General features: G+C 51.5%; 1 protein-coding gene across 4 annotated transcripts; it reads right to left on the bottom strand.

Moving 5' to 3' along the window:
• Positions 1–1270: 1270 nt before the first annotated feature.
• LOC111154637 (exosome component 10) lies at positions 1271–23613 on the bottom strand. 4 transcript variants are annotated; one of them, XM_022514386.1, is made up of 25 exons: positions 23449–23613; positions 21499–21635; positions 19581–19704; positions 18150–18254; positions 17636–17801; positions 17366–17480; positions 15989–16064; positions 15674–15784; positions 15074–15217; positions 14374–14564; positions 13243–13399; positions 12958–13106; positions 12728–12778; positions 11976–12087; positions 10647–10697; positions 10440–10518; positions 10248–10354; positions 8107–8202; positions 7705–7779; positions 6205–6292; positions 5097–5170; positions 4457–4628; positions 3576–3634; positions 2843–2919; positions 1271–2189 (listed from the first exon to the last, which is right to left on the bottom strand). In XM_022514386.1, exons 1-25 carry the CDS (start codon positions 23557–23559, stop codon positions 2159–2161), a joined length of 2658 nt encoding a protein of 885 aa, XP_022370094.1. In that variant the 5' UTR covers positions 23560–23613; the 3' UTR covers positions 1271–2158. The 4 variants fall into 4 exon arrangements, with proteins under 4 accessions (XP_022370094.1, XP_022370095.1, XP_022370096.1 ...); XM_022514387.1 differs by having other exon boundaries at positions 10248–10352; positions 10429–10518; positions 23449–23562; XM_022514388.1 differs by lacking the exon at positions 7705–7779 and having other exon boundaries at positions 10248–10352; positions 10429–10518; positions 23449–23562.
• Between the last annotated feature and the right edge of the window lie 7 nt (positions 23614–23620).

Genomic DNA, 23620 nt, shown 5'->3' with positions numbered 1-23620 from the left:
TACCTCTCTAAGAAACTTAACATACAGTCCTTGTTTTTAGGTCAGCTCTGGTCAGTGGTGAGCCCTCTGCGGGGCACTCAGCAAAGGCCTGGGGTGCATAGCCCTGCTTACCCAGTGGTTCTCAGACTTGAGCCACCAGGGGAATCATCTGGAGAGCTCGCTGCTCCCGGCTTCCCGGGCCGCTCCCTCCTGGTTGGCAGGTGTGGGTGGAGCCCGGGTTTCTGCTCCCAGCAGGTCTCTGGCAGAAGCCCACACTTAGCACTAATTACAAGGTTCTCTGGACTTTCTCCCTTACTCTTCAAGGTCGAACCCAAATGTACCTTTCGGGAAGCCTCCTCAGGCCATCCTCAGTAGAAAATCATTTCTCGCTCTTCAAAATTCCCATCTATTCCACTTTTTTTTTCTTTTTTTTTTTTCAACAGCAGAGACTCTACATGGCAGATGGCTTATTGTGTCTCCGTGTCTGTTCTCTCCCAGCTCTGTACCAGAACCCTGCATGGTTAGGGGCCTGTGGACACTGAAATGACTTTCCCAGTAGCCTTTGCTGTGGCACGTGACTATGTGCTGGCTGATGGGAAGTGGACACGGGCCGTATCCCTTTAAAGGGAGACTGCGTGTGCCTCTCTTCCCTTCCTTCCAGCTGAATGGAATGCGGACGTGATGGACGGAGCTAGGCCAGTTACCGAGCCCATGAGGTGGAAGCCCTGGGTTCCAGTGGAGGCTGGTAGCGCCACAAGTAAGGGCCAGAGTTGAGAACTGCCAGTCGCCGCACTAGCTCTGGACTAACTAGGACTGGAGAGAGAGAGAAAAAAAAACTTGTTTTGCTAAGTCACCAACAGTCTGGCTTTTCTGACAGTTGCAACCATTCTAGCCCCAACTTCAGTCCACTGGGGCCTGGGCTGTTCTCTGCTGTTCTGCGTGACTGGCTGCTCTCTGGCAGCTGAGCGATGTCTGGGTTCACAGCCCCTCGGGGAGCCGCACACAGCCAGCCCTCTCAACAACCTGCGAGAAGAACGTCTAAGAAAACAGGCTCCTCGTTTGAATATTTGTGAAAACAGGGGCACCTGGGTGGCTCAGTGGGTTAAGCCCCTGCCTTCCTGGGATCGAGCCCAGCAACCTGCTCTCTGCTCAGCAGGGAGCCTGCTTCCCCCGCCACCGGCCCCCCGCCTGCCTCTCTGCCTACTTGTGATCTCTTTCTCTGTCATATAAATAAAATCTTAAAAATAAATAAATAAATATTTGTGAAAACAAAAATAATGGTATTTTGTGCTTTCTGAATTTAATAGCCCATTCCAGGATTAAAATCAAATAGAATTCTGAAGAAATTACATGGTACATTATTAATACAAAAATGGAAATCTAAATGTTCAAAAATGGTGGCGAGCTAGGAAGTTTAGAAGGAGAAAAGACAAAAAAACTTTTAAAGTGTGAAAAACTGTAGAAACATAAATCCAAGTTTGGAAATGAGTCAACACGTGGTACAAAGCCTTGACACCAAGGCGTGGAAGTTTCTCTCTCTGCGGTGAGATTACTGATCATGTGGTTTTTCTTGTTTCCTCATTCCACCAATGAACGTGCTATGACTTTTCCAACTGGGGAAAACGACATTAAAATACTTTTCCAAATTGGGGAAAATGTTAAAAAGAAACAAAAAGGAGTGAGACAGGAACGGCAGAGAACCCCGGCCCTCCGGAGGTCACGGCTGGCTCTAAACCTCCAGCAGCAAATCTTCCCGAGAAGGTCCGCACCATGCGGCCTCAGTGGCATGACCTGAGGGCATGTGGAGGGGGTCAAATGGCCCCAGAACCCCTGGAAAGGGAGAGTCAGTGCCCCGTGCCTCGTGGAAGCCGCCCTTTTCTGAGTCTTCTGTGATTCAGTCTCCTGTGACTCACACTCTCTCGGGGGTGATTCTGGGCTCCCCCAGAAATCTTAGTGTCCTCAAGGGCACACTTACCCCCAGATGGCTGAAGCCCGGGCTCCGAGTGGGGTGGGGTCTGTCCTCTCCCTGCCAGCCCTGAGGTGGCAGCAAAGGAAAAGTCTGGAATCCGCTTTCTTCCAAGATTATTTTTTAATGGTTTAAAAAGGGGTCCGTACAAAAAGCAGCAGCACCACCCGGTGCTTCCAGTCCTCTGGGGAGTTCCAAGGGTCTCCTCCGCCTCTATCTCTTTGGCCAGCTGTGCCTGAAACCCCTGCAGAGACAGAAGTTGTGAAAACAGAAGAGCCACTTCTCCCAGTCTGGCTGGAGGTTTGCTCTCAGCCGCTTCGCAAAACGCTGCAGACCTCAGTGATGGGCAGCTGGGGCAGCATGGTTCATTTGGGGCCCCTGGAGAACTGAGCGTGGCAGCAGCGTGTCCCCCACACTCTGGCAGACAAGAGGGGGCTGGGGAAGCACTCTGCGGCCCCGGGCGGCTGTGCTCGCCGAGACCGAAAGGCAGCTTTGCCTCCTCACCAGGCCACACCCTAGGGGGGAGTCCTCTGGCTTTAGGCTCTGGCCTGAGCATGAAGGTTTCATGTTTTTAACGAAAATATTCTTAAATGACAAGCCACATTTCCTCACTGATTTTTTCCCTCCCTCATTCCTCAGAAAGGGAAGATCTGGGAAAACTCCGAGTCCGTCTGCTCAGAGGGGACCCCAGGAAGCTGTGCGGTAGTAGGCAGTGAGGGATGGGAATCTTGAGTCCTCGGACGCAGGGACAGTTGCTGGGGGGGATGGCCCTTGGCAAGGCCCTCCCCTCCTCCTATCTCAGCTGCCCGACTGACAGAGAGGGATCTGGTCGAGAGAGGCCCTCTGAGGCTTTCCACCTGGGCCCTCTGAGCCCATACGCTGGCCTCCCCCACGTACCTGTCTGACTTTCCGGTTGGAAAGGACATGCTTTTGTTTCCCACCGACTGCTTAAGTTTTTTGGGTGCAACGCATTTCTGAAAAGATAAACAGCCATTTCAGTCGAGGGACAACCTGACCATAGGACACCTGCAGGAAACCCCACAGGAGCCCGCCGGCCCGTCCAAGACTCCAGTACCACTGGTGTGCCTGGTTTTCTGAGAACTGGGCCTTTCTGGGTGCTTCTGAAGGCAAGGCTGTCCGCTGGGGCTACCAACGAAGAGGAGGGCTCCACACAGGTCTCACCCTCCGGATGCCAAACCTGTAGCCATGCTTGGCTCTGGCTGGCAGCAACACCCACGGGGGCAGAGGCAGGCCTGTGCGGGCCCCCGAGGGAGTGTCTATGGCCTACAGCTCATCCCCATGGCAGCCAACAGCAAACACCCCTTCAAACCACAAGCCAGCCCTCACAGCCTCTTTACAAGTTCCTTTTTTATTGCTGGAATAGCTGATGGGTATTGTCTGTACTCGAGGAGAGATGAGGTGAGGGAAAGGATATGCCGAGGGAGACGACTCCCAGCCGGGCCGTCTTCCCAGCAAAGGCAGAGGGAGAAAAAGCACCATGAGCAGGCGAGAATTCTCAAGATTTTACTGTCTTTTTAATGGTATCTTGTATTTTGCATTTGAATTTGGAATCAAAGCCTAGTTGACATACACAATCCTGTTAGTTTCACATGTCAAGTGTATTTCTTACCTTGCTGGGCTGGGTCTGCTTATTTGGATCGAACTGGGAAGGTTTCGCTTTGCTGTTTCCTGGAAGGTGAGAGCAGAGAGACGCCAGTGAGCATGTATGGGAGTCGATGTACCCAAAGGGCTGCCCGCAGGGCCGGCGCACAATGTTCAGGAAGGGTGGGCTGTCAGCTTGCCACCCTTGTAGGAGGCTCAGGGACTCGGGCTGACATCAACTCATGTGTCATGTCCCCAGTGGGAAAGGGCAGCCCGAACACCAGGCTCATCTCTCACAGATCTATTCCCAGCTCACGGGCAGGTGGCTAGAGCACTAGCTCCTCTTACACCAAGGCCATCCAGTTTGGTCTCTGTGTGCCCGTCAGGAAGTGCCACCGGCAGTCTCTTGGGCCCTGGGGTGACGACTGTGCCCTGCCTTTTCTCTCTTCAAAGGGACATGTTGCCAAGGAGGCCGCTCTGCCGTCAGGAGTGCCATCCACAGCCCCTCCAAGGCAGATGAACTCTCACCGGCTGAGACCAGAGAGCCCCCCGCCCCGGGCTTCAGGTTTCTTCCCAAACTCCTTGCCGTGTTTGTATGTCTGTCTGAGAAAATGTGTGTCTGGGCCCGAGCTACTGTGAGGAAAGATGGAGCCGCTGTTAGAGGGAACGCCACCTTGCACAAGGACCAGTGTGGCCCCGGCGAGGCAGCTGCGCCCGGGGTGGGGGTGGATAGGTGGCACCTGCCAGCCTGGCACTGCCGAATCCCTGATACGGCTCTCAGAGATCTTGGGTGACAGCTGTGTCTTTCTCGGGCTTTGTCTGTGCCTAGCTCACGCTTTCTTTCCTCCACAGCTTCCTCCCTCCTAACAGGGCCAGACGTTTCTTAAAGGGCACCAGTCCCGGCCTCACCAGCAAAAGCCTTGAAATCTGACTTGCTGTAGTCATAAGGGGTGAAATCTTTTTCTGGTGGATCCGGGTCTTTTGGCTTCTTGGAAGTTTTGAGTCGTTTCTTCTCTTGTTTCTGCTCTGTGGTCCTCGGGTCACTTGTGGTCCGCTCTCTCTTCTTGGCGGCACTCTCCAGCTGCAGGGTGAGCACACCGTGGGAAGGACGCACGGGAGCGGATGCGACAGCCAGGCCGGCGGCCCCTAGGCCTGCCGCACCTGTGGGCTTGGGGACGGGGACGGGGAGAGGAGTGCAGGCGGCTGGGAGCCTGGGCGGGGCTCGCGCCCGGTGGGACAAGCTCCTCTGTGGAGAATGGCATCAGGTCTTTTACGAAAAGGCACAAGAGGCTTGGATATTCGTGGCCTCAGGGCTTCGTCTACCACTGGAGTCGGGACGGTCTATTTACCATAGATTCATCACAAAGAATCATCTAAGAGGAATTACAAGATAAACTTTTCTGAGGTAAAGGAGGCAGGCACGGACTGACAAGCCAAGATGGACAGCACAGACGTAGAAGTCTTTAATCTGAAGTGCAGGACGAGCCCTCCTGCCATGACCAGGGGCTTCTCTTTTCTCAAATGGGAAAGCAGAAGGGCCGGCACGTACGGCAGCCTGCTGTCGGACAGACACGGCCTGCTCCGCGGTCGCCTTGTACTCCTCCTGGGCCTGGTCCCGCGCGGCTGCAAGAGAGCACGGCCTGTGGAGCTGCGGCCCCGGCAGCCAAGCCTCCCTCCTCACCCGGCTGCCACGGCCGCTGCCGCGGTCCCAGTCTCCCACACTGCCCGCGCACCCCGCCCCCAGCCCCTGCAGCTCAGGGCGGAGGTTCTGCCCACGCGCGGGCTGACAGCCCACCTGCCCCTCCCCTGACATCCGGAGCCTGACCCCCAGCAGCCCGGGGGCCGCCGCTCTGGGGGGCCGCAACCCAAACATGTCAAAGACCAGAACAAAGCCACTTCCCCAGCCGGCTCCTCGTGCTCTCACTCTGTCGCTGGCTACCCTCTTTTAGTTGTTCAGGACCCGCCCTTCCGGCCCCCCTGGCTCCCCTCCTCCTCTCTCGTGCCACACACCACTTGTCATCAAGGGCCGTCAGGGTCACCACAGGGTGCACTGGCTTCGGGCCACTTCTTGCCCCCTCTGCTCCCGTGCGGGCCAAGCCGGTAGCCCCTCACCTGGCCTCCCACCCTTGCCCTCTTTGCTGGGCCCTCCACGGTCTTGGAGCGAGCTTTTCTGGTTGGTGCAGGCCACTGCTCTGCTCAGACCCTCCACAGCTTCCCAGGCCTCTCGGAGTACAAGCCACGTCCTTACAACTGTCCTGCTCTCCCCCCGTCAGGCACACTGGCCTCCTGGCCACTCCCTGAGCATGCCCAGACAGCAACCGCCCCCGGGGCCTGGGACTCGCTGGGCCACCAGTATGGACCACTCTTCCCCTAGAAGCAGCCCGTTTTTGCTCCACGTTACACTTATCCGACTGCCTTCCCTAGACATGGTGGGGAAGCAGCGCCCGGACCCTGCGGAAGGGCCAACTGCCGTAAGAAAGGACGGACATTTATGGGTGCACTGCCTGCGACCCCCCGGGAAAGGCAGGCTCCACGGGGCAGGGGCCGGGCTTTGTTCACGGCCGTCCCGGCATTCTGTGGAATAAACAAAAGCGCGTGCGAGGCCTGCTCTTTGGCAGACGCCCCGAGGGGCCGAGACACCAGGAGCCGGGGGCTACCTGTTTGCTCCGCCGCCTTCTCCTTGGCCGTTTCTTTAGGTCCTTTGTGCGTCTGCACCTGGCTTGCCAGCTTCCAGCGGTTGCTGATCTACAACGAAAACAAACCAAACGAAAACACTCCAAAACTCAGCCACCGAGGAATGCTTCTTCTTTTTTTTTTTTTTTTAACAAGGGGATGCCGGGCATACTAACCTAGGGACGACACACATTTCTTAGTCATAAATTCCAAATCTCATGACACACAAAACAGAAATCTCGTGCTGGCTTTGTGTGTAAAATACTCAACAAGAAAGACCAAGCACAACTGGGTTCCGGGCCTGGAGCCGGACGCCCTCCTGTCTGCCCTCTCATTCAACCCTCCCGTAATCCTGGGGCAAAAGCATCCTCGTCACCCCCGCTTGGAGATGGGCAACAGGCTCAGAGAAGCTAAATGATCTGTCTGGGGGGACACGGTTAGCAAATGGGGGAGCCGGGCTTCAAGGCAGGACTCCTGGAGTCTGGCGTGCTGCTGTCTGATACCATGTCTGCCTGTGGCGCGAGAACACATCTCGCTGGTATCGGGCAGAAGCACGTAAGGGACACGTGGTTGAAGGGCCACAACCCGTGAGAAGAAGAGAAGGCAAAACCATCCATCCGACTCCCCATTTCAGAAGACAGCAGGCTGACCACTAGCGACAGAGTGCAAGCCCGTCACGGCTCTGGCCTGACCCTCGCTGCCTAATGGAAGAGTGGGGTGGGGAGGGGCAGAGGGAGCCAGGGTGCCCCCACCCCGTCCGATCAGAGCAGGCCCTCCCTGCAGGAAGGAAGAAGGCTTTTAACAATTAACACGCTGACCCCCACAAACATCTCACGGGGCTCCAGGAAAAGGGCTTCCTTATTCTTATCCATAACACTGCTAAAAACAAGCCAGACAATAGAAGACAGAGTGTTTTACAATTGAAGCTGTCGCCGGTGAGAGCCTTAAAGTAATATATTCCCACGTGAAAATGCGTCAGGCTGAACACCTAACACCCGGGCCCTTTGCTACGTACAAACTAAACTTCAACTAAAAACCAAACACAAAAACCAAAGACCTGTTTCTTAAAAGTTTCCCATAGGCTTCTGAAAATCAGAAGGAGTCCCGGCCCCTCTCTCCAGAAATGCTTATTTGTATTTATATATAAAGCGTTTTTTGTGTTTGTTTTCAGGAGCCTCAAGATGGGCTTAAGACAGAACCCTAGTTCAGGGGCACCTGGGTGGCTCAGTGGGTTAAAGCCTCTGCCTTCAGCTCAGGTCATGGTCTCAGGGTCCTGGGATCGAGCCCCGCATCGGGTTCTCTCTGCTCAGCGGGGAGCCTGCTTCCCCCTCTCTCTCTGCCTGCCTCTCTACTTGTGATCTCTCTCTGTCAAATAAATAAATAAAATCTTAAAAAAAAAAAAAAGACAGAACCCTAGTTGAGATGATTCAGAAGTCCCCTTTCCTGAGAAAGTCACTCGTGGAAAGGGTGACTGATACACTTACTTCGTAGATTTTTGATGACGGATCGAACTTTGCTGCCTGAGAAACGTGAGCGCGATGTTCGAGGGAAGGCAGGAACTGGAGAAATGGAAGGAAACAGTCGTTCGAATGCGCTCAGGCCCTGCACAGGGGTGTGTTGGGGGGGGGGTTCATCGTGGGAGGCCTGATTCGGAGCATCCGCATGGCCACCGCTCGCTGGCACACGAGTGAGGTGTCCTTGCTGGGTTCGTCTGAGAACACCCCAACTCCACCCCCACCCGGACACTAGGAACAGCTGACACACGCTGGACTCAGGGGCTGCTCTCCCCAAAGACCGTCAGCAGCTTTTCCAGGCGAGAGGCCCCTAGAAGCTACAGAAAGCTCTGCCTCTTCTGTCTGTCCTGAACACTCGTGACGCCTACTTACCATCTTAAATGGATTTTCGAAGGACGCCATTATGTTCTGGGCTTTCTTCTGGGCAACCGTTAATGGGCTCTTTCTAGTTTCTTCGGCACTAGGCTCCTGAAGGGACAGAAAGTGAGCAGCTTATCCCATCATCGTTCTGCGGCATCACGATGCGAGCAACGGAATGATCGTAACAGCAGTAAGAAGGGGCGCCGGGGTGGCTCAGTCGGTTAGGTGTCTGCCTTTGGCTCTGGTCATGATCCCGGGGTCCTCGGATCGAGTCTCGCTTCCAGCTCTTTGCTCGGCGGGGAGCCTGCTTCTCCCTGTGCCTGCTGCTCCCCCTGCTCCTGTTCTCTCTCTCCCTGACACATAAATAAATAAAATCTTAAAAAACAAAAACCAGTAGAATACCAGCTAACTCTTTAGGTCTCTCACACGTACGGAGCACTGTCACACCCTGTGACGGCACCCAGGAGGGCTTTTAAACACACATTTATTGAACCAGTGAACTGAACTGTGTCCTTACAACTTACGAGGTAGGTAATGTTATTCTCACCATCTTCCAGATGAGGAAACTGAGGCACAGAACGCTTAAGTCTTCCAGAGCCTGACAGCGAACAGGGGCAGAATGAGGACTCCCACCCAGGTCTGTCGGGCTCTAGAAGTTGAGGTTATAAGAAGACATTCACAAATTAAGAATTATAAACCGTTGTGGGGGCATCAGGGCAATTATGCGACTAGATGTTGTACAAGTGGGTTCAGAATGTGTGCTATGCTTCTGCTTCCTCCGTGGTGACGGTCCCGCCACACAGAGCACGGGGATACCACTGCCTCTGTCAGCCAGAGTGCGCGCTTCTGGGTTCACGTGGCCCAAAGTTCACGCTCCTTTTTTTTTTTTTTTTTTTAAGATTTTATTTATTTATTTGACAGAGAGAGATCACAAGTAGGCAGAGAGGCAGGCAGAGACAGAGAGGAGGAAGCAGGCTCCCTGCCGAGCAGAGAGCCCGACGTGGGGCTCGATCCCAGGACCCCGAGATCATGACCTGAGCCGAAAGCAGAGGCTTAACCCATTGAGCCACCCAGGTGCCCCACGCTCCTTTTTTTAAGCTGCCGATTCACCTTGCTCGCTTAGAGCTCCCGGACTTCTCTGCTCACAAATTACTGAAGCAAGACCCAATCTAAATGTCTGTGATGACGTGAAAAAGAAAGTCAGCTCTGAGGCAGTACATTTTGCGGGCGGCATGGCGCCTTCCCGGCGCTGGGCCTGCGCTCTGGTGTGAAGGACTGGCTGTGACCCATGATCCTGGAAGCTTCGGACCCGCCCAGCCGTTTCCCCCATGAACAGCTGCTACGCCAGAGACTATCTTTATCCAAACGCATCGTACGCCTGCTTCTCTTTCTTCACAGAAATTATGATTTTTCCTTTAGCACATCTGTTGTGTGCACCCTTCAGAGTTTTCTCTGTGTGCTTTCCTTTCACGCTGGTCTCTGCAGTGCCCACCCATCTGGACCAACACCACACCGGGTCCTGCTTTCCCGAAGAGCCTGTAGTTGAAGCCCCGGGAGGAACGAGACACCTGCTGGGCAGGACAGACCGCGATAAGCTCTGTCACAACTGGGTGCGGAGTCTAGGACTACGTGGTCCGGGACTGGACAGAGTCACTGCCTTAGCACGGCTCAGCCCCTCTTTGGGGAAGTTCCCACCCACGTACCAGTGCCCTCCTGCCTTGCTCGTCACTCTCATCAGCCACCGCGTGCAGAAATGCTTTTCTAAGCTGCCTCTTTCCCAGCCCGAGCCCGTGCCGGTGGTGCTGGCGGGTGCTGCAGAGGGACGCACGCGGTCCCTGCAGTCGAGCCCAGCGCTCAGCCCGCACCTCCCCTGCGGCTGCAGGGGAAGGTCCCGCTCCGGAAGCACTGCGGCCCACGCCATCCTCCCTGCTAGGCATTAGCAAGCGTCCAGATGTCAACCCTTCCTTGGGCGTTTCTCCACACGGAGCTCCACCCACCTCCAGTGCACTGCCCGCAGATCTGTCTCCACGCCTGTCCCCACGGCTGCTGGGTGTTACCTCTGGTACGGTGGATGCAGCACTCCCGGCAGAAACTCCTGACAGGTCTACGCCGCCCCCCACCCCCGCACCCCCGCCCGTGTTTCCAACACTCACGTTAAACAGCGTGATGACGGCAGTAGCGATAAGGCATCTGGTATCTGGCAGGGTCTCCTCTCTTTGGTCGGGGAAGAGGCTTGCCTGTTTCTGCGCTGGCGCAGGCTCTAAAGGGATGAAGTCAGCAAGGTCAAAGCCTCATGGAGAGTGCGGAAGGCAGTTTCCAGAACGTTCCAGAGACCTCTACATTACCGTTGCTGGGGATGACAGGGTGGCCATCTGAAGAGGCGTGGGAGCAGTCGTGGGGTCCGAAGAGAACATTCTCCAATCTCTGCAGCAGAAAGCAAGCAACAGCCCCCATGAAGGACTTGCAAGCGTGCGGAAGCTTTCTGCCGCGGTGCTGCGGGCTCCCGACTGGTGCCCTCCCACAGAAGACAGACGACAGACACAGCACTCTACCTCAGGACCAGGCAGCGGGCCGCTCTTCCGTACGCCAGCTGCAACTTCAGACTGAGGAGGAAAAATAAAGAGTAGCTGAGGAACGGCGCCCCAGCTTGGCGACCCCACGTGCCTCCCCCAGCACGGACTGCGGCCCCTCACCGGGTGGGTTTTACGAGAGCCCAGCGCTGCTCCTTCGTCCTTCAGCCCATACAGTGCCTGGCACTATTATCACTTAGTGCTCAGTCATACTTGTTGAATGAAAGAATGAAACCCTTGATCGTGACCAGGCACAATGTAGAAGATTTCCAAGAGCCTGAAAGGGCTTCTCCTCTAGGAACCAGGGTTTCTCTCTTTACTTGGCCCCACTGTAGAGCTAACACAAGATTCTTTTAAAGAAATTTTAACGTGAAGACCGAAATGTGTTTATCCTCAGTTTCTTCCTTATCATCCTAAAGGAACTGATTTTAAGTCTTCCTGGATCCATACTCTTTCCAAGAAAATCCCAAATACAATTTACCAATATTACTACTGAGGCAGCACAATGAAAAACTGTCCCCCAAGTTAAAACTGAATTGGGTGGCTCAGTCAGTTAAACATCCGACTCTTGACTCCAGCTCAGGTCATGGTCTCGGGGTCGTGAGATCGAGCCCCATGTTGGACTCCGTGCTCAGTGCAAAGTCTGCTTGAGATTCTTTTCCCTCTTCCTCTGCCCGCTCCCCTGATGGTGCACACACATGTGCTCTTTCTTGAATATAAATAAATGAAATCTTAAAAACAAAAACAAAAATGAGAAGCTTTAGCTTTTGATAATCATAAAGCAGACACGTTGGGACACCTACGTAGCTCCGTTAGTTAAGCGTCTGCCTTTGGCTCAGGTCATGAACTCAGGGTCCCGGGATTAAGCCCTGGTTTGGGCTCCCCGCTTCCCCGCTGAGCAGGGAGCCTGCTTCTCCCTTCCTCTCTTTTTGCCCGTCCCCCAGCTCTCTTTCTCTCAAATAAATAAATAAAATCTTAAAAAAAGGTGGGGGGGGTCGCCTGGGTGGCTCAGTGGGTTGAGCCTCTGCCTTTGGCTCAGGTCACGATCCCGGGATCCTGAGCTCAAGCTCTCTGCTCAGCGGGGAGCCTGCTCTCCTTCCTCTCTCTGCCTGCCTCTCTGCCTACTTGTGATTATCTGTCAAATAAAAAAAAAAAAAGAAAAGAAAAGACCTGTCTAGTGGCCTTCCCAAGCCCCATTATTTTTTTGGGATTTTATAGAATGGAGACCAGATCATGTACGGGGGAGACCGTGGGGGCCAGCAGACACAACAGGTCCGCTGGGCTGGAACCTTCAGCAGCAAAGCTTCCTACCTTGAGCAAGGGCATCTCCCGGGCCTGCTGGATTAAAAGATGTATCTCATTGAGCTGCTGCCGTACAAGAGGTGGGACAGGGTTACAGCAAGCTATGATGCCCTGAGGTTCCCTGAAGACAAGAAAGCACACACTCAACTCATCTTGTAGGGACGCAGCTCCCCACAGGCTTCCAGATGAGAACAGAGCGCTACGGCTAGGGTGACGACCTGGGAAAGCATGCCCAGCGGGGCGGTCCGGGCCTGTGGCATCTGCGTGTGTTCTCTGTGGCCCCAAGCTTGCTGCTGGCGCCTCCGGCAGCTCGCCTCGGGCTAACTGGGAGAGCTGGGAGGAGCCCCACAGCTCTGTGGAGCCGCAGCACTGCACCAGGCTCAACGGAAGACAATGAACCTGGGTTCCTTGCTTATCCTTCAGTTAACATCAGAGAGCATTCAGAACCGTCACGTGTCTCGGTTTGGAACCGATGACAACTGCGAGGTTCTGAGATGCTTTCCTCCCTTCCCAGCGGATGCTGGAGGCTCAGACTTGCACTGGATCTCATCTGAGGCAAGGCCGCTGAAAAGGCTGCAGCTCAGAAGGTCTAGTTCCTGCAGGGCAGCCCGAGGGCACAGATTCTGGACTTGTGAACTTCCTTAGAACACAATCTACTGAGTCAACAGCCTTGAGGTATGAACGATCAGAGAAGCTGATCTGAGGGATAAAATGTCTCTAGTGAGAAAGTCAGGACTGCATTCTCAGTTCTTGGGACTCACTTGGGCAGTTCTTCTGCGACCTTCAGCATCATGTGGTTAGGCAGGACATATCTGGAACAAAACACACAGTGCGATGGCCTTAGAGTCAGCCAGCCAGCCCCGTTAAAGGCTATAGCCTGGGGGAAAATGTAACCAATTTCCACGGTGAAGAGAAAAAAGCCATTATTTCCTCGCTACCCGAGCTGCTCGCTCTAGAAAGCGGATATTAAATGAACGACTGATCCCCTTACCCATAACTTTCATCCTCCCTACGAGCCGTTTTATCCCTCCAGGCAAACAGCAGCTGAAAGGCTGTCAGCTGCTGGGTGTTGAGATGCTTCTTCTGCTTCCTGTACAGTTCAAGATAGGACTCGTCAGTGAAGATGGGCTTGACGAATTTCTGCCAAATATTACAAAATAGTCAAGATCAGTGGGGATCCTAATCGTGTCCTGGGCTCTTCAGAACGTGCGGCTCTTTTCAGAAATGTGAGGGACAAAGAGAAGCACCAGGGCCTGGGTGGAGACAGAGGCCGTACCTTAAGGCAGATGTCCCTGCTGCGTTGCCACACGACCTGCAGCTGCGCGGGCTGCTCGTTGCCTTGCTCCCACAGCTCCAGCCGCATCTTATCATAGATGTAAAGCAGGTAATGGGTGTCGTCCCGGGCGTAGTGGAGCATTTCCTCGGGCAGAGGTCTGGGATTGCAAGCAAAGAAGTGATTTTGCGGCTCACCCCTAGAAGCAGCCACGTCACCTGTCCGCTCTGTGCGGGCGAGGACTCTGATTATCACAGCCAATACTATAATTATATCCCTAGTCCTGAAATCTTAATGGGACAAGCCTGTCTTCACAGCTGGGGAGAAAGGGCAGCAGGGTCACAATGCAGTTGAAAAGAGGGGCCCTGCCATCCTGAGTCTGAATCTTAGCTCCGCACACCTGTCCTTGGACCAGTCACGTAAGCTCACTTTCCTCCCTGGTGAAGTGAAAGACCTCACAGGCTGCTGTGGGGACCACCGTGCACAGCACCCCGGGAGCTCTCAGCTCAGTGCTCGGCACATGACAATGGCTAAATGACAGGGAGTGGCTTTCAGACTTTGTCAGTTTTCATCTTCTGTCTGGGCTTTACCAGATTCTCTTTAGAAATTTGGAAATGCTGAACTGGAGGAAGCCGAGCGGCTTCTTCAGACAACAGCTGCAACCTCAGGGAGGAAGGCTGACAGCAATCCAGCAGGGCCCAGACTCCAGAAAGTGCGGCAGGACCCCGCCGCCACGCTCTCACACCACAGTTCCCATGTGCCATAAGGTGCAAGCTTACGCCCCTCAGAATTTCCCTGAAGCTCTGGGAGATCATCACCACCCACCCACCCACCCACACAGACACACACACACACCCTTCCCTACCAAGAAGTTTCAAACGAGACACTGGCAGGGACACAAATACTGACGTGGCATGCCTCTTCCAACCACCATCTCTGTGATGCGTGGGAGCCCAACACGTGCTCCACGTGGTTGCCCTAAACCTTCCAGTCGGGCTTCTGCTGCTGCCCAGAGCGGCAGGACAGACCGGCGCCAGGCAAGCCATGGTGCCACCACGGTCACCACCTGCACGTGGGTCTGTGTGGCCGAGAGGCTCAGGAGCAGCCGCCCGCCCGTGCTCATCAGGCACACACCGTATTCTCCAGTCGGCCAGCTGGTACTGCTTGTTCGACTCCACACCGCAGTAGAGTTTCAGGAGATGGTCCAGGGAGTGCCGGCCCAGGTTCAGGAGGCGTGCCGCCTGATGGGTATCAAACATATTCACTACGTACAAGCCGAAGTCTTTCTGGAGCCATTCGATGTCCGAGTCAGCACCGTGGAAGACCTGGAAACACAAGCGGTTGTGAGCCACCATGCGTTCAAGGCCACTCGTGCTCTGGAATGAGCTTAGCCTCTAGGTTAGCCTCTAGGAATCAGAAGCCAGAAGGAAGGTTAAGATGAGTTCAGTTTTAAAAGCTTCTTTTCCTTTGGACCAACGGCCTTACAGGCTCCTAACTGCACACTCTTAAAGTCTGAAATGGCTCCCAGCCAGTGATTCTGAAAAAGCAGCTCTCATAGCCTCAAGGGTGGTCATTAAGGGCAAAGGATCCTGATGGCGCGGGCTCGCTGCAGTCGTCAGGAACGTGACGGAACGTTCCTCGGGGTGGTAGCGAGCCACAGTTTAAGCTGCTCTAATTGGGGCTTAGAAACAAAAGCGGTTTAGTGCGTGGGGCCGGGATGTAGATTACAATGATTTCTCCCAACTTCACCAGGTCTCTGTTGAAATAATGGAACAGTAAACCAAACAGCACTTAAATCCTGGGCTCACAGGCAAGAGCTACAGGAGGGGCTGACCTTGACGACGGCGGGGTCTGTGAGGCTCTCGTTGAGAATGTACATGTCGCTGCGAAGCTCCAGCGTGTCCACGATGAAGTCTTCCGCTCGGGTGGAGATCTGCATCAGGCACGTCAGGCCCAGGAAGCTCCTGTACGAGTGGTGCTAACTCCCGGAAAGGGGAGAACGGGGAAAACGGATCACACCAGGCTTTCCTTGACTGATTTTGGGGGGGCAGCTACAAAAGCAGCTCTACGACTGCTCGGTTTTTGCCAAACAGCAGCAACAACAGCAAAAAACCAAACCCAGATCTGTTAGTCTTTTTATTTTTTTAATTTTTTTGAAGATTTTTATTTATTTATTTGACACAGAGAGAGAGATCACAAGTAGGCAGAGAGGCAGGCAGAGAGAGAGGAGGAAGCAGGCTCCCCGATGAGCAGAGAGCCCGATGCGGGGCTCGATCCCAGGACCCTGAGATCATGACCCGAGCCGAAGGCAGAGGCTTTAACCCACTGAGTCACCCAGGCGCCCCCAGATCTGTTACTCTTAATTTTATACTCCTCAGGTAGGGAGTAACTCCTAGAAAATGTAGAATTTCACTCCACATCATTCACAACTTACCTCTAAGTCTACGGCGAATTCTTGGCAAGTCAAGAGCTTTTCATTGAGTTCCACCAGCTCATCCAGGGAGGACACGAAATGGCAGGGCGTCTCTGCCACAGGCCTGTATAACTGGGGCACAGAAGAACGGGCAGAAAAAGAGAGGAGTGTTCAGAATCACCCTTCACTAGAGCATAAAATGCATCAGGAGCTCAAGAGATGACCTGACGTTGCAACCTTTTACTGTAAAGTCACTTAAGAAAAGCCCGAATTGCGTTGATTTGGTTTTTCCTGGGTTCCTCAGAGAGCGTCCGTGAACGAGGTCTAGGTGCTAACCTGAGGCTGTGGCTTTTGCAGGACTGAATCTGGTGGAGTGAAGTGATCCAGCTCATACTGATAAGGATGTGCAAACCTGAAAAAGTGAAAACAAAAAGAAAAATCCTTTTGCTGAATTCCGTGGTTCAAGGAAAAACAACTGCTTTAATCCTATGTGTGAAAACAAATGAGCAGAGGCCATTGTGAAAATATTTTATCGCCATAAAAAGTACCATGATTTTAATAATTCAAGGGCATCAAAAAAAAAAAAATCAGGTCCAACTGGTTCACCCTTACAACATGATCACTAGAGATCTACCCCTCTGTAAGGATGTGAGCTCTTATTTCCAAACACTGCACGGCTGCCACCGTGGAGGATATAAAAACGTACAACGGGGCGCCTGGGTGGCTCAGTGGGTTAAGCCTCTGCCTTCGGCTCAGGTCATGATCCTGGGGTCCTGGGATTGAGCCCTGTGTCGGGCTCTCTGCTCAGTGGGGAGCCTGCTTCCCTCTCTCTCTCTCTGCCTGCTGCTCTGCCTACTTGTGATCTCTCTCTCTCTGTCAAATAAATAAAAATCTTAAAAAAAAAAAAAGCATAACGTGCAGTTCCTTGTGGTCTGGCAAACAGACCTGTGAGGTCAGAGAGGACGGGGCCCATATCGCGGTTGGTCAGATGCCAAATGCTCTATGTTTTTTATTCCTCTATCATCCACTTGCATAAAAATCCCAAGTCTGTGAGTTCGTTGAGGGCAGGACCACCTCTCATCACCTCTGTTTCTTTAGCACTTGGCCTGTGGCCTCGCAGTGCAGAGCCAGGCCTGAAGGAATGCTGCCCAGCCGGACTGTGGCTACATGCGAGAGAAAGACCAACGCTAGCCGAGTTCTTCCCACCTGTTTCCTTCACGCAAGGTCTATTTGTATTTGTCTATGTTAAGCAGGTTTTTTGTTTTTGTTTTTGTTTTTAACAGATGCTTATGCTGCCAGTGAAAAACGCCTTTTCTTTGTTGAATTGATTAGGGGCCCCTACCTCACTATTTGGAGTCCCCACCTGCTAAGAAAGGCAGCACGGCGCAGAATGGCAGGGAAGAAGGACCGTTTTAAGGAAACCTGGGGTTTCAGGTTCTGGCTGTGTGGGAAGGCAACATGGCACCCCTTGTTTTGTCTTTACATCTGGACAAGGGGGCGGGCAGAGCGACCGCTCCCTCTCAGGGCTGCCGTGAGTGAGGGTTACCCGGGACGCCGCCCGGGCAGGTCCCCTGTGAACACAAACAGGAGGTTTTACCGATCCGCTGTTAGGATAAGGATAGCAATCACCCATTCCTCACATTCTTTGTTTACACTGATTATTTTACAAACATGAAACTGAAGGAGAATATAGAAAGTTCAACAAATACTTACATGTCCTGTTCCACCTGCTGGGTTCTCTGCTGATGGATGAAATCCGCCAGTGCAGGGGGGACGTCCAGGTCTTCTGGCCGGTCCTGCGGGCGCTCCCTCCTTTCTTTAGAGAGTGCTGGAGACCCAAGCAGACACAACCCCGCCATCACAAAGAGGTGAACCCACTCACAGCTTGCCTTGTTACGGAGCGGGTCGGTGGCTCCTTTTGAAGAAAAGAAGGTGGGAGGGAGACATCTTCCCCTTTCCTGAGGCAGAGTTCGCATGCCTTACCCTGAGGGAGGGGTTTCTGAGCATTGGGCTTGATGAAGATCTTGGGAAGAAATGGAGTGTTGGAGTTGTCGATCTTCTCTCGGAATTTAAGCTGAGGCCGGACGATGTTTTTTGCATGAAGCAACCGGAAAGTTTCAGATTTTGTTTTTTTGCTATACTCTCCTGCCTGTGGTAACAAATACAAAGACTTTTATAACACAGCCACTTGATGAATTAGAGAAGTAAATTCCAAAAAAAGAAAAAAAGAAAGAAAAGAAAAGTAAATTCCCATTTGTAAATGGGAATGCCCTTCGGAGGGCATTCACTGAAGAATGTGTATGTGTGTGTGTGTGTGTGTGTGTGAGAGGTTGTGGGGTGGAAAGGAGACAAGACGTCATCAAGCTGTGAGAACAAGTTAGGCAACGGCCAGTTCTGCATCCAATAAATCAGAAGAGAAATGCAGAACAGGATGGGCAAAGGCCTTATTATAAAGCTGACCCTTGAAGCTCTAGTTGATTAGCAAAGAAGCCCTCACCTTACGGTTCCAGCTGGACACTATCGTTTTGGGAACCTGCAATCCTGCTGGGAGGATAGGCTGTTGATTCTTATTCACACCTGATGCTTCATCCAGTAAAATACCCTAAGGGCAGAGGATGTCATAGGTTAGCATCTTCCTCTAAGGATTAACAGGTTAATTACCTAAAATTCTTAAGAAACAGATTCAAGAGAATTACGTGTGAGAACATATATATATGAGGGAGCCATCCCAAGTAATTAAAGCATTATTTGCTCAAAGACAGGGCAGTAACTGGCCACTCCCCACCCTCGATAAAATCCCTTTACCGCTCTCAGTTGGGCTGAAAATTAAAAAAATGATTCAACAGTGGGATGTGGCCCACAGAAAGAATATAAAAGACCCTAGATTGCACCTATTAAACACAGAAGGATGGTACTTGGACAGTGAAGGGGGTTCTAATCTACTCTTCAATCGAAGCAGGGGTACGCTATCAGTTTGGCAATCCAGGTGACAAAGAGTAGCATGGTAGGACTTGAAATCATAAAATATGAGAAATTGCTGAAAGACCTGTGGGCATTTAGATTATGGAAGAGATGACTTCAAGGACAGGAGACTGAGATTGAAACATCTGCAGGACTGTCACATGGTTGAGAGTTAGTTTTGTTTTGGATTATCTCTATGTTTTTCTGTAAGTAATGTTCTGCTGTAGAATCAGGTCTAAGTAGACAGTCAGCTACATTATACGATACACATCTCCTTCCAATCATGCGAGTCAGGCTGTTTAGCAGATTGTAGATAACAGTTTAAAAAAAAAGGAGGGGCTTAATTTTGGTTGGGCTCTGCACCCAGAAGCCTCTTCTTTTGCAACACAAAGAGGGATTTGCAAATCTGGAACGCAGATTTGTAACAGGCCTCCACTGAGTGGTGATAGGTTGAAGTCATATATTTGAAGACAACTGTGTTATCTTTGGGAAAAAGAAACCAATTGTCAGAAAGGGAATGTTGTTGGAATAAGAAATGCTAAGCTTTTCATTTCCTCAGATGCTGGAGTTTCTTTTTACATTTTAATAATATAAAAAGTTCTTCATTTGTTAACTTTTTTTTTTTTTTTAAAGATTTTAAGTAATTTCTGTGCCTGATGTGGGGCTCAAACTCACAACCCCAAGAATAAATGTCGCCTGCTCTTCCAACAGAGCTGGCCCAGAACCCCCATTTGTTAATTATCTTAAGAGTAATGTGATGGGGCGCCTGGGTAGCTCAGTCGGTTAAGAACCTGCCTTCGGCTCAGGTCATGATCCCAGGGTCCTGGGATCGAGCCCTGCATTGGGCTCCCTGCTCAGTGGGGAGTCTGCTGTTGCCCCTGCTGTGCTCTCTAGCTCTGTCAAATGTAAAAAAAAAAAAAAAAAAAAAAAAATCTAAAAAAAAAAAAGAGTAAGGTGAAACACTCACCACTCTTTCCAGAATGACATCATTGGTATCAACTAGTAAATCAAACTTGTCCTCCAACTCGGTCACTTTACTTCGGTCCTTAATGTTGCTTCGACACCCATGGTACTGCATTACCCTACTCATACTAGGAAGGACAGGAAAATCAAGGTTACTTTGTAAACTTGTATTCATTTGTTCCCAATCTGGGAGAAAGCTTGAAAGGCTTGGCTTAGACTGTTTTATATATATATATATATATATATATATGTATTTTTTTTTTTAAGATTTTATTTGTTTTAGAGACACAGAGAAAGAGAGAGAGAGAGCGTGTGCGCACAATAATCAGGGTGAGGGTTAGAGGAGGAGGGAGAGAGAGAGAATCTGAGGCAGATTCCTTGCTGATCCTGGAGCACGACACGGGGCTTGAGCTCACGACCGAGAGATCATGACCTGAGCTGAAACCAAGAATCAGAGGCTTAACTGATTGTGACACCCAGGTGCAACCCCTCCCCAATACTTTTTGATCGAACTAGTGTTAAGGGCCTGTTTAGCCAGAGCAGCTCCATCCTGACCCTGCCCCGCCCCCTTCAGGGAACTTACTTAAAAACAAGTCCCGGAAACCAGTCCCAGGTAACAAAGCCTAGATACAAGGGTGGGTCAGGCCAGGTGGAAGTATCCAATCGGTGCGGACCATACTGTCTCCTAGCTACCAAGGAGTATGGGCCCCGCCCTTTGGATGTCCTCTGGACACCAATTATGACCAAGGTGATAGGCTAGTTCAAATATCTACTATAGGGTAAATTGTAATTCAATTGGTCACTTATGTGTGACCTAGCAGGACTGTGCAGCTTTCTCTGTGTTACAATCTCATTGGTCACCTGTGCATGGCCAGGCCCAACCACATGGCCTTTGCCCTTAAAAGCTAGTCTGTAAAGAAGAGAGAGGTCACCTCTTTGCAAGAGACAGCCCTGGCCGGTCAGTTTAATTCTCGATGCTTGGTACAAAATAAAGCTTTGCTTGACCTTCACTTTGCATCAGTCTTGCTCCTTTGACCATGGACCCAACACTAGTAAAACTTGCACCCTTATAGCAGAAACACTGCTATTTGTGTGGTTTTGGGCAATTTCCTAAATCTCACTAAGATTCCCTCTCCTCATCTGTTAGTTGAAGAGTTGGAAGAAATGACCTCAAAGCTTTCTTTAAATTCTAAAAAATATATCATACTATGTAAATAATATACTTTGCCTTCATAGCTTTATCATGAAATCTAAAACAGATGCTCTAACTCTGTCATGCAACAGTTAAACAAAATCACTGTTTGTGTACTATGTTCATACACTTATTAAAAAGGTAATAGCCACGGCGCTGCAAACTGTGTGATAGAATCTTGGATCTAGGCTTTTAAGTCCCACTTTAATTCAGAAAGATTCACTGTCTACGTATAGGTGCAAAAGTCAATATATTTTTTAAAAGTTAAACTCAAAATTTACCAAATAACATTTCCCTGATCAAAATCCATTGTCTCTTTTAGAGACTTTTTTAAAAGTAATTTACACTCAAAATGGGGCTCAAACTCACAACCCCAAGATCACACATGCTCTACCTATTGACCCAGCCAGACACCCCCACTGTCTCATTTTTATATTTTATAACTTTTCCTTTGTGTTTTTTTTTTAAGATTTACTTATTTATTTGAGAGAGGCAGAGAGAGAGAAAGAGAAGTAGTATGTGGTGCCTGACTAAGGGTTCAGTCTCACAACCCTGAGATCATGACCTGAACTGAATCAAGAGTCAGATGCTTAATCAACTGAGCCACCCAGGAGCCCCTAGAGCTCTTTACAGCACAGAAAAAGAGTTAAGAAAAAACAAATTTTAGGAAAACTACCTATTTCTCTTTATTTATTTGTCTCAACTTGAGAAAATCATATATAGTACTTACCACTGAAGCAATCTGTCTCCCTGTGTTTCACAAAATGCCTGGAAGCCAGGAAAACTTCGGTAGAAATCATACTCATCGCCAAACTGTGGTAGGCCCCCAGATGCCTTGGTGACTGCCACCACTGACCCGAGAGCAAACTGTCAAAAACCAGAAAAAACAAGCATGTTTCAAACATGGATCCCCATTCATTCAGCAACTCACTTGTCTCAAGATCTGCTACATAGGGGCGCCTGGGTGGCTCGTGGCTCGGTGGGTTAAAGCCCCTGCCTTCGGCTCGGGTCATGGTCCCAGGGTCCTGGGATGGAGCCCCGCATCAGGCTCTCTGCTCAGCACAGAGCCTGCTTCCCCCCCTCTCTCTGCCTGCCTCTCTGCCTACTTGTGATCTCTGTCTGTCAAATGAATAAATAAAATCTTAAAGAAAAAAATCTGCTATATATAATACATTGTGCTGGACAGTGAATTTCATATATTCAACAAACATTCATTTAATGCTGATTTTACCCAAGGCTCTGAGGATATGACAGTGAACACAGAACCAAGTTTTGGAGCCTACATTCTTGTGTGAGTGGGGAGAGAGAGAACAAACGCATATATGACAAATATTCAAAACTGCCTGGGTTTAAATCTTGGCTCTGCTACCTATTAACTGTGATCCTGGGTTAAGTTATTTATCTGGATCTTAGTTTCCTTCTCCAAAAAACAGGCATAATAAAAGTGACCACCCCATAGAGTTGTTGTGAGGATTAAATGAGCCAATAATATCACACTGGGTGGTGCCTGGTGAGCACATTAGTGCTATTATTAATACTGTTCAAATTCGGGTCCATGAGCTTCTACAAGAATTCACTTCTGTGTTTTCATGTGGGCAACATCTAAAACAGAAGAACACTCTAGATCCTTTGCTGGCCAAATTATAATGGCCACTGCCCACAACTGGACTTGTGTCTGTTTTCGTTAGTGCCAAGTAGTTCTCTATTTTAACTGTTGTGTGGTAATGAGAAAAAGTCTCAAGTGGCTGTCATAAAGACATGATGGTCGGTCATGTGAAGGCCAAATGACATCACTGAGAGCTGTGTAATGAGTGTTTTCCAGGGGGAGACCAGAGAGAAAGGAGGTGGGAACTTGCGTCATGGTGGGGGACACCTGGTAGCCGGTGAGCAGGACCGCGACCAAATCAGGACCATGGCTAGTGGTCCAGGAACTACCAGAGCCAGAGCCAAACAAATGAATAATGACATCGACTAATGATGATCCACCTAACTGAGTGGAGTTTGGGGGAATACGCAGTGCAAACTTAAAACATTAGTTTTCTGGTTTTGTAAGAGCTATGCATCAGGTGTTTAAACCTAGTTTTGTTTGTTCATATAAGGAGCATTACACAAATAATCCCCTCAGTGTTCCTTCGAGGAGGCACTGATAAACGTTCTAAGGCCCTAGAGGAGGCCAGCTCGGTGGCAGCTGTAACAGGTGACATTAAACCCAGGGTCTGGGATTATGTAGGACTGCACCACAGGAAAAGGGGACCATCTTGGCCGCAGGAGCGGAGAACGCCGACTGGTGTGGCCTACAGTAGCCGAAGCCCTTCGGAGAGGTAATTAGATGGCTCAGGCCTGGGGCGGGATGAGGTCGCGACGGCTGGGGGCATCAGGGTGACAAGGAAGCCCTTCCCACGACGCGGACATGGCTCTCCACACTCCATGCAGTTGCATGGACTCAAATGTGGGAACGAAGGCCCTGGGAAGCGTGGCGTCCCTCAGTGTCCGCGTGCGATCTCCGCCGCGGAGGGGAAGTGAGAGACCGTGCCCGGCCGGGGGAGCGGCCCCTCGACCCTCGCCCCGGGCTCCGCAGCGGCGCGCGCGCGACCCGCTGGGCGGCCGCGGAGAGGGCCCGGGTCCGCTTCCGGCCGAACGCGGGCGGCTCCCGGTGCCTCCGGAGGCCCTGCGAACTCACCTTCACGAAGCTGTCCGCGTCCGGGAAGCCCGGCAGCACCATTTCCCCGTCGGGGTTGGCGGCGCTCGTGGCAGTCGGGGCCTTTGGCTCCCGGGGGCTGGGAGGCGCCATTTTTCCCGGCCTGCACGGCTCTTCTCGCGAGAGTGCCTCAGGCCGACGCGACGTGTGCCCA

The sequence above is a fragment of the Enhydra lutris genome, unplaced genomic scaffold (assembly GCF_002288905.1).
Source record: "Enhydra lutris kenyoni isolate GAN:26980312 unplaced genomic scaffold, ASM228890v2 scaffoldscaffold38, whole genome shotgun sequence".
NCBI lineage: Eukaryota > Metazoa > Chordata > Mammalia > Carnivora > Mustelidae > Enhydra > Enhydra lutris.
This window is presented reverse-complemented; position numbering and strand designations above follow the sequence as displayed.

Excerpts from the sequence above, each read along its gene's own strand:
- LOC111154637 (XM_022514385.1), bottom strand. The coding sequence starts at position 23,559 with ATGGCGCCTCCCAGCCCCCGGGAGCCAAAGGCCCCGACTGCCACGAGC. Across the intron at positions 21,636-23,448 it reads ACGCGGACAGCTTCGTGAAG|TTTGCTCTCGGGTCAGTGGT; the intron begins GTGAGTTCGCAG and ends GGTTTTTGACAG. Across the intron at positions 10,355-10,439 it reads CCCTGTCATCCCCAGCAACG|AGCCTGCGCCAGCGCAGAAA; the intron begins GTAATGTAGAGG and ends TCATCCCTTTAG.